This window comes from Mercenaria mercenaria, chromosome 5, assembly GCF_021730395.1.
Source record: "Mercenaria mercenaria strain notata chromosome 5, MADL_Memer_1, whole genome shotgun sequence".
Classification (NCBI taxonomy): domain Eukaryota; kingdom Metazoa; phylum Mollusca; class Bivalvia; order Venerida; family Veneridae; genus Mercenaria; species Mercenaria mercenaria.
In genome coordinates, this window is record NC_069365.1 from 16,341,532 (window position 1) to 16,352,356 (window position 10,825).

General features: G+C 34.2%; 1 protein-coding gene across 2 annotated transcripts; it reads left to right on the forward strand.

Moving 5' to 3' along the window:
- Window positions 1-4,796: 4,796 nt before the first annotated feature.
- On the forward strand, window positions 4,797-7,886 carry LOC128556896 (FMRFamide receptor-like). 2 transcript variants are annotated; one of them, XM_053542792.1, is made up of 4 exons: window positions 4,797-4,942; window positions 5,338-5,776; window positions 6,147-6,548; window positions 6,858-7,886. In XM_053542792.1, the coding sequence occupies exons 2-4, from the start codon at window positions 5,339-5,341 to the stop codon at window positions 7,107-7,109; spliced, it is 1,092 nt and encodes a 363-aa protein (XP_053398767.1). In that variant the 5' UTR covers window positions 4,797-4,942; window position 5,338; the 3' UTR covers window positions 7,110-7,886. The 2 variants fall into 2 exon arrangements, with proteins under 2 accessions (XP_053398767.1, XP_053398768.1); XM_053542793.1 differs by having other exon boundaries at window positions 4,917-4,942; window positions 5,326-5,776.
- Window positions 7,887-10,825: the final 2,939 nt, after the last annotated feature.

Sequence of the window (10,825 nt, forward strand, 5' to 3'; positions counted from 1 at the left end):
ATACCTTTAAACGACATCTTCTCCTGAACCGCTTGATGGATCTTCATCAAACCTGGTCTATGGGATTATTATAAAACCTTTTCTCAAATTTATTCGATTGGGGTTTTTTGGTCCACTAGAGCTAAAAATAGAAATACCGTTAAAACACTTCTTCTCACGAAGCGCGTGATGGATCTTCATCAAACTTGGCCTGTAGCATCATTAGAAGGTCCTCTCCCAATATTATTCAAATGGGGGCAGTTAACCCCTTGAAGGCTGAAAATAGGGCTAAAAATAAAATTACCCTTTAACAACTACTTCTCATGAACCGCTCAATGGGTTTTCATTAAACTTTGTCCATAGCATCATTATAAGGTCCTCTCCAACATTTGTTCAATTGGTGTGCGCTTATAACCTTCTAGGGGACACTGGAGTTCAAACTAGAAATGCCTCTAAATGACTTTTTCTCATGAACCGCTTGGTGGATTTTCATCAAACTTGGTCTGTAACATCATTGTAAGGTCTTATGTCAAATTTGTTCATATGTGGGCACTTGTGCCCTTTTGTGGGCAACTAGAGTTAAAATAGAAATACATTAACATGATTTCTTCTGATGGTTATGCGTTTTTGGTGCCTGACAGTGAAATATAGAAGCATTTTTAAATAAGTTTTGTTTTAATGAACAGCTTACACCAAACCTAGGTAGAAGCAAAGGTTTTCTTCAGGTGAGCGACTTAGGTCCATTTGGGCCTCTTGTTAACTACTAATTTCTTTGTCTTTTATCAATTAATCGGCATACTCGTGTTCACATTGGAGGTGAAATTTAAAGTCATAAATATCAGAACAAGTTTAGATTTGGTATTTCCGGAAGTTAAACATGTTTATTTTGTTGCTGTGCAACGACAAATTTAATCAAAATGTCTTCATTTTAGCGACAAATTTAATCAAAATGTCTTCATTTTATCTGGGCGGAAAGATAAAGATGTTACGCGCATATAGCCAATCTGCGCATTTGGTAAATCGCGCAGCGCAAATAACCAATTTGTTATCTGCGCAACGATTTGTAAATCGGGCAACCTTATATATTTCTTATATGCGCAGGGCAACTGTCTTGCGCGTTTGGTAAATGAGTCTGCGCTTTTAACATATGGATGATATCTCCCGATAAAATTGAATATCATTAGAGTGTTAGACTTGTAGGCTTACATAAAATTGTAAAACTGACGGTGATCAGGCACGCGTAAAGGTGTGAATTTGTAAAGAAAAAGAAAAACATTTTTTAAAGTAAATGAGCGTATTTATGCGGTAATTTCAATGAGATTCTCACGTCGTAGTTTATGGCCTATAAATTTCTGTTGACGACGGTATTAAGAGTCATTTGTCATAGGTGTTAAAAAACGTTAAAATGTTACAAAATATCCCAAGTATATTTAATAACACAAGTATTTTTTTTATTTATTTTTATACATTTTTTAACTTTTAAACGCCGTAGTCTGTGCGGGATGTCGATCCTGCGCTAATAGAAAATCTGGAAATTACTCTGATAATATGCATATCTGCCATAAACCATGCTAACTTTTACATTATTTAACAATTACAGACTGATATTGCAAATCTTGGTTTTAAAAATGTGTCATAAATTTATTTCAACATCATTAAATTCACGGGAGGCGGTCACCTGGTTTCAATACCTGCAATATGATACAATATGCAATAAAACTCAAACATGCGTGAAGGTGTGATTTCCTTCGGATAGCCACATCGTCCTCTCTATTCTTTTTATAACTAAAGTATTTTACTTCATTCGATCACACGCAGTCATTTTATACCGAATATAGAACATAAAGGAGACTTACATAACAGACTGAATTGCCACACACTTACCACGTTTCACCATATCGCTTTTCTTTTCATCATATTGAAAAAGCGCAATTCTTTTTACCGACGTGAGCATATCTCTTGACATGGCCAAGATTAAAAATAAAACAAAAATAAGCAGAATTAAAAGACGAACTTACAGATCTTTTATACTTATATAATTGTTTAATGTTTTATAGTGAGATAAAAAGAATGAATAACTAATAAAATTCCTCAAAATGTGAACGAAATTTTACATTTTGTAGGTGTGCAAGATGTGTGTCCTGCGCTAATAGAAGCCTGAAAATTACTCCAATAACTTGAATATCTTTTATAAACCATTTTAACTTTTACTTCGTTCTTCGATTACAATCTTAAAATGTAGCTTTTGAAAATCTGAACTTAATGTTTCATCCGTAGCCTGCGCGGGATGTTGTTCCTGTGCTAATAGCAATTTCTGAACTGACGTTGATATTTGCAACATATTTCAATTCTACAAGATACTATTTATGTAACTTCTTAAAAAATGTTTTCAGAGTAGAAAAATATTAGAAAGAAAAGGGGTTTTAGTCATAACGAGAACGAAATATTACATTTGTTATCTACGCAAGAGTTTAAGTTAACATAGTTTATGAGAAACATTCAAGTTATCAGAGTAATTATAGATCCATTTAGATTTGTAAAAAAACCTATAGTTTTAGTCTGTAATCGTAAATCAAAGTAAAAGTTAATATGATTTATAAAAGATATTCAAGTTATCAGAGTAATTCCAGATTTATTATTAGCGCAGACACACATCTTGCGCGGATAAAAAATGTAATATTTCGTTCTCGTTATGACAGAAATCACTCTTTTTCTATTCATTTTTCTACAGTATTCATTTGAAAGTTACATAAATAGTATGTTTTATGAATGAAATATATCTGAAATACAGTGTAATTTCAAACTTTGCTATTAGCGCAGGACCGCCATGCCACGCAAGTTACAGGTGTAACATTATAGATCCATTTAGATTTGTAAAAAAAACTCTATAGTTTTAGTCTGTAATCAAAGGCCTACTCTTTATTCAATCGATTTTGTACTATAAAATAATAATAATAATAATAATAATATAGATAAGATCTGTAAGAATTTTCTTTTATGTGACTTTTTTATTTCATCTTTTATCTTAGACATGTTGAGAGATATGCTCCCGTTGGTAGAAAGAATATTATTGGGAAATTTCAAGATATTTCAATATAATAAAAACGATATTTTGCTAAGTGTGTGCTCGGGTGAAGTAGAAAATTATAAAAATAGCCTAAAACATACCAGGGGACGACGTGTGCAAGCTGGAGGAAATCACACCTTCACGCATGTTTGGGTTTTATTGCATCTTGTATAAGATTGGAGGTATTGAAACCTGGTGACCGACTGCCGTGAATTTACTGATGTAGAAACAAATTGATGACACCTAATTTAAGTACCGAGATATTCAGCATTTGACATCTATATTTATTAATAAATTGACCAACTGCATGATTTATCAAACACGAAATGCAAATTTCTGATATATAAAGTTACATTTGTTATTTGCGCTGCGCATTTGGTAAATCGGGCAGGTTAAATTTATCCTGCGCAACGATTGGTAAATCGTTGCGCATATAACCAACGTACAAAAATTTGTTATATGCGCTGCGCGTTTGGTAAATAGCGCAGATTGGTTATTTGCGCTCAACAAAGACATAATTCTTAACCAGATTTTATTTCTGTATACCAGACACAATTGCCATCGTAGTTGTCAAGACGAGGACTGAAAATGTAAAGTACCAAAACTTGAAAAAAGGTCCTAAATTACGCCATCTTGTGTTTTGCGGCTCAAGGCTAACGTAACTTAGTACTGCGAGGAAAATATTCTGTGACGGGCGTATATTGAACTGATAATCGTATTTTTTTACATTTTCATTATGCTCATGGTCTGTTTGATGGTGTTTACCTGTGTAACATAATTTTATGGAAAAAGATGACATTCTACTTTCGTTAAATCAGTGTTCATGGAATCTCATAATTAAAATTGATTTATAATTCAAAATGTAATTTGAGCCTAATACACTTTTTATGTAGGCGAGGTGCCAAAAAGTTGTTTCATTTCCTTAACTAATTAAAGATATTTTGTCTTTAAATATAATAAGGAATTCTTGATCTTATGATTTATGAGCATGTTACAAGTTTCTTTACATGTAGCTTTGCAAATAGTACTAAAATGTTTATGTCCGATTATAATTGGAATGATACTGACAGTGAAGTGGTTGCCAAATACAAGTATATTGTCTGCCAAATACACACTGGTTGCCAAATGCATGTATACTGACTGCCAGATACACGCACGCTAGCCTAATTAGGAAATAAAAGAGTCTGCCAACATGAATTAATCTTAATGTTCAATTAAGGATACTGCTTTTATCCCAGATTACTATGAAAACAGACCGTTAGTACCAAGGTTGTAGGTAGACCGGAATATATGCAACACTTTTGAAATGGACCTATGGTGAATCACTCGCGTGTAGTTCACTTATTGTTTCATAAAAATTATGCACAGCTCGGGCCTAAAGTGCATAAGAGGCAGCTGTTGAGACCTTCATATATAGTTGTCTTTCCCGAAGCTATCCGACCAGGCCTCTTGTATATAAAGGAACCTGTGGTAAAAAAAAAATGGAAGTTTAAGGCGTCTGTTAAATTTTAGCATTTTTGTTTTTTTCTACGTTGAAAAAGGAGTTTCCCGTAATCCCTTCCTCAAATTAAAAAAGAGCTTTTAAAAAGCTATTTGATATAAAAATTAAGTATTATCAACACTTTTTTTTCCGAAATGGGTCAAGCAGCGTGACATGCTATTTATGTCCGAGTTTACGTTCATCGAAATTTTTATGATGTTCACTCCCATCTAATTATTTCACATCCTTTATAAGCATCATTTTCCTGTTTTGTCAGCACGTGAGCTTATGAACGCAAACTAACAATTCTACTGGTTAGAAAAAAAGGGGAACTGCGTATATATATTATACTGCGGAGGGAACACTCTTTTATTAACTAAGGCGAGAAAACGTATTTCACTCGTACTTAAAATAATGTAAGTATCTGATCTTGAATAAATATAATTATATATTTGCATACTTTAAATATAAAAGCTTATCATTTTATAATATAATAGATAAAATATAAGAATATAGAAACACTTTAATTCACGCTGTTTTGGAAATATTTAAAGTAGCTTTATTGAAATAGGTCATAAGTAATAGACCGTTTAAATAGTGAAACATTTTTTTTTAAATTTACAGCAAGTCTTATAGAGTTTTGTGTAAATTGTTTGATAAGCCGTACTTATATTTAGATTAAACTAATTTTCGTTGTGATAGTTTGAGTCCAAAAAATAAAGAACAAAATGACTTTACTGGTGTATTATACAGTTGAATTAATTTATTTTTTAACCGCTGAAAAAGTTCATGGCCGCAGTTTTCTTTTTAGCATGGATAATACAACATCAAACTTCACGATTGGGATCACGACGGCTGTTTCATCAACGGCAAAAGACGACTCCAGCATGGTAATGGCGGAAAAGATGCATTTTGTCACGAGTGCTGTTATTGGAACTATTTTCGTCATAATCGGAATAATCGGAAATATATTGTCAATAAGCGTGTGGATGAGACCTAAAATGCGTTCATCAACCGGAACTTACTTGATCGGACAGGCGATTGCAGACATGGGTCTGCTTGTTTTCTTTTTTATCACAGAAAGTGTTCCGAAAATGGCACCGGAAGTGACGAAATCATTCTCCTATGGTGTATTCTTTTCATACATTGGATACCCAATATTTTTTCTGTTCGTAATATGCAGTATTTGGTTCACTGTGGGTGTAACCGTTGACAGATACATCCAAGTCTGCTGGATTAATCGTTCAAGAGTAAGTGTCACATAAATTTCATAAAATGCTTAGGCCAACTACATTCAATGAATGTTTTTTTCTCTAACCTCAAAGTTAAACATGCCGGCTCAAAACGGATTGTTTTACTTCAAATAAGATGTTTCGCACCTACAGTAGTTTCAAACCTACTAAATTCTCTTTCTTTAGATAAAATTTTGTAGAAAAAGTCCTATAAATGTCATCAACGCAAAATTTCAACTTGGTATTAGTTAGCTTATTGCGTAGAAATGAGAAAGAATGTAAAGTTGAAATGCGGAAGTTTAGCTATAATACGACGGCACTTCTATAGAATTCCGTAGAAAAAAAAGTGGTTTTGAAAAGAAATTTGCATTTTATCTTTTTTTTTCAGGATATGTGTACTGTAAAAAGGGCATTAACAGGCTTGGGCATCATAACATTTTTATGTTTCATCATAAATATTCCACATTTTGCATCCTTCGAGCCAGTTCATGCATCAGATACAGGGTTTCGTCCAACAGAATATGGCGGAAGCAAGAACTATGAATTCTGGGTACATTGTATGTTCCTCGTCCTCGCTCCATGGGCTACCATTTTCGTCTTGAACATGCTAATTATACAACGAGTATCAAAAATAAACAGACATATGAATGCCAAGAGAGGAGAGTCTGGAAAAGAAAAGGCGAAAAAGTCCGAGGCTCAGATGACCCGATTACTGTTGACTGTGACCTTCACATTTCTGGTGCTTATAGCATTCCAGTGCATCACACAGTGTTTTTTCATGCTAGGAGAGGTAAGACATTTTTTAGCTTGACTTTCAAATATCTGACAATGAAGCCATTCTTAAAATGAATAAAATGGTTCAGGGAATTAATCATCTTCTTTAATAGTCTCTGAACCCGGCAGGAACAGAATGACATATATCTGTAACACACCTATGTTTCTTATTTAGGAAAATACTTATTCAACCGTGGTTTTGCCCATGTCAAGTCATAATTTATGATTTTGTTACGTTCCAAAATATTTTTTCATTAAAACTAAGATATTCTTTTCCTGTTTAAGATGTTTAATAACTTGGCATAAATTATGTATTTTACTTCAGGGTGATCACCGTATTGTCTCAGAAGCATTTTCAATAGCTAAGCTTGGCATCGTCATAAATTCTTCCATAAACTTCTTCCTGTATTGCCTGAGCGCTGCGCGTTTCCGGAAGGAGCTTGCTACTGTCATCTGCGCGCGCATCCGAGGTTACGAAGAGTCACACACCTCATTTTCAATGTCCAACAGCACATCTTCGTCTGCAATTACAAGAACCAAATCTGCAGTGTCAAAAAAGGCATCGATGGGACCGTAAACATTTATTCCATGTTGTTTAAACAGTATTTTATTTATGATAACTTTGTTAATTGTATTTGAATTTAAGTTTTTTGAGGGGTTGGAACAGTATATCTTTTCTTTTGTACACCATGGTTGCAAAGTGTAAACATAATGAAAGAATGAAAAACAAAAACAAAAACGATATACAATATCCAGTTGGGCAGAGACAAAACCTCGTCCATCCAGGAAGATCAATTACCAGAGGTCTACCATGGTTCGAATCGGGATTTTGACGAATGATGGACGAGAGTGGAAATATCAAGACTTTAGAGCTTCGAATTTGAGAACATACTTCATGTCAACTTCAAGCTGTCATACAGACAAACTGAGAAAAAATAGGTCGGGCTACTATTCGTCCGATACAGATTTTGTAGTTTTGTCAGCAGTATCTATCATTGAAGTGCCACATATTTAGCAAGATAAATCATTATATGGTTTGTTAGTGTCCAGTTACGGGATATACTCTGTATTAGATAGCTTATATCCGTGTCCGGTATATCTTGAATCCGGTCACAAACAACGGAGGCAAAACGAAAGTCAGTGTCATAGGTAAATGTATTATATACTTTGCAGATGTAAATGACATTCTTGATATTAAGTGTTGTGAAAGTGTTGTTGTTGAGAATGTGTAGATGCTAAAGAGCTATCTGAAAAATTACCGCTTAACACTGATAAAGCTCAAGTTTTGCAGCAACGAAATTTTAACAAAATGAGTAAAGATATAAATGAAAATGAATACATGTTAATAACTTAAGACGGTGTTTTTGTCATTGACCAAATGCCTCGGCTGTTTAAGCATTACTGACCATTTTGCTACCACTGGGAATATGATTGTGTGAAACAGTATTAGCTTATTGACGGCCAGGCCATTTAATTAGTGTTTTATTACAAGACGTCAGAAATAAATGTTCACAGATTATATTTTTTCCAGTTAGCAAACCTTTGCTGAACTATAAAATGTCCGTAGCATAAACTATCAGCCGGGCTGACGATCGTGTAATAACTGACAACGGTAACAATCAAGCTGGAGCATACTTATAAAACCCACTTTGACATTAACCAGTTCCATAGCCTTAATTAAAGTTAAATCAGCCAAGTAGAGTACCTCAGTAAAAAGATGGGTAAACCTATACTTTAAGACTGAAAAAATATTTCATTCGAAGAATGCCTTTCAGACTTGTGAAATATCTCTTTGTAAAACGTTGGTATTTTCGGTCACTAAAATACATACACGTCATATGTTCTATATCTGTTACAGAGTTTAAAGTTATTCTTTTACGTTAGACCATCTCAGGCTTTAAAACACAATGCGTCCTTTTGTATATTTTGTATACCGGTTATGATCTGGAAATTATCAAATCCCTTATTTTTTCCAAAGTTTGTAACATATATAAATTTCTAAACAGATATCATAGAACTAACCTTTATCATGCTGGACACGATTGATTCTGCCTTTGCGAACAGTACAGATTATGATCAGCTTGCACATCCGTGCAGTCTGATCATTATCTGCACTGTTCGCCATTAAGTCAGAATCTTTTTGTAATGCACCCCTTTTAACAGTTAATGATACTGTCCAAATTGAAAGATGGGCAAGTTCATTATAGAAATTAAGCAAGGTAAAGGCTAATCGTATGGTTTATGACAAGAAAAAAAAGATAGATCACTCGAGAGAATAAAATATTTTACTCAGCATAAATTTTGACAACGGCTTATTACTAGTCCCCCTACCCCAACCTCCCACCCACACCTGTAATGCATTAACATATTTTGATGATATACTATTCTGTGTCTGAGAGTAACCCCTTATCCATACAAAAATAAAATTAATTTGAAGACATATATCAAATATATGTGCCACGGTCTCATGAAGCAGGGAATAGTATATAAAATGCGTTAAAACATTAAGCTTCAAAGGAGTGTCACCCCTAGCTGTAAGCCCTACTGGTAAGATGTTTTTTTCCTTTTAATGATCTTATACCTTTTTGTCTTACTGTTGACAATGTCATACCGGTTTTAATCAGCAAAAAATGTAAGACAAGACATCGGTCCGACTTAAACGATATCGGACAGAGATAAAAAAGAAAAAATGGTCCAATGAGCGCCCTTCCCAGTGGAGCTATTTTACCTCTATAGCAGAATACTAGTGCTTAAAGCCTCATAAAATACTCCCAGACGAGCTGCACATAGAGATTCAGACTCCATGGCAATTGGGGCCACCACTTACTACACAGAGCGGCAGAGTGGCAGGGGCCAGTTTCGAATTGTGGCCCGGTACGTTTTTTTTTTGTTTGTTATTTTTTTAATAAAATAGGTAGATGTATTTTAAAGGAGGTTATTTATGATGTTTATAGAACTAAGTATTCCCACGGACCAGTAATTATTATTAAAGTAAATAAATATTTAAATCGATTTTCCTGGCTCCGTGTAGACGGTCGGGTCTAAAATCTTACCTGAGGTAACGAAAGTCAGACGAATCCACCCATCCAGATTCAGATCAAAGCGGAAAAAGTAAACGGTTATGAGACACTTTTCTTCCCAGCATTATTTTCGTCTGGTCACATGCTTTAAAGATATATATATGTTTTAGGTCAGTCATTTGCAGATAATACGATACAGGTCGCGTAAGGTGTGCATTTATTAAATCACAGAAACAACGCAATCGGCAGGCTGAAAATGTCAAAGTATATGCAATACATCCGCTCTGACTTCCCTGGTATTTCTCAAAATTGGATTTTTTATGATTTTTAGCACTGGTATCAACGCAGAATGTTTGCGGAATTTTCAAATTTACTGTCCCTTGCCCCAATAAATAGCTGTTCAAGGGAGGTAAATGTCATAAACTGCGCTAGAGTATTTACTCTGTAGTTACCGTTTCATATCGTGGTGCATTTTTTTTTTCAAGCATACCTTAACTTCCACTGATGGTGCAGATCTGGCATATATTTGACATAGTTTGAGCATGAATTTTCACTAAAATGATTAATGTTTAAATTTTGACTATCAAATGTATGTGCTATATTCATAGTCGATATACAGTATACTCAAGCTAACATTTGACTCAAACTTGAGTAAGTACCACTCAAGTAGGTCTAGAGAGGACTTTAAATAGCGGATGGACACTACCTTGAAGTCATTGCTATCTTTCCATAAATCGCCAATAGTGAAAACAAGCAGAGTTAACATATACATATGATTTAGTTTAGTTACCCTTGTCCGACCGTCCGTCAGTCCGGCCGTTCGTCTGAATTTAAAAGAAAGTTTATATATACTAGTGTAACTATAGTTCTTGAACAAACTCATTGACAAAAATATTTTAACGTCTCGTTCATTTATGCTGAGTGCTATTCTCTTTTTGTTCAATACTTCGGTAAGACTTTTAATGTCAAAATAAGAAGATCAAATCGTTCAATTGTCAGTCCTTGACCAAGATACGAAGATGCGTATAACTTGCTTAATATAGTTTTGCTACAGTTCCAATTTCGATTTACTAAAAGAAGAATAATCACGTTTCCAATTATATTTTGAAAGAGTGCATCGCTACTATGTGTTTAATGTCAAAGTAGTGTACATTGACCGGTTGTTAACACCCTAAGAGTTGCACCATTTACTTGAACACTTTTATTTAATATGTAAAGTATAAAAAAAACTGTCTTTTAACCATTTATCAGGCTGGACACGATTGACTCTGCC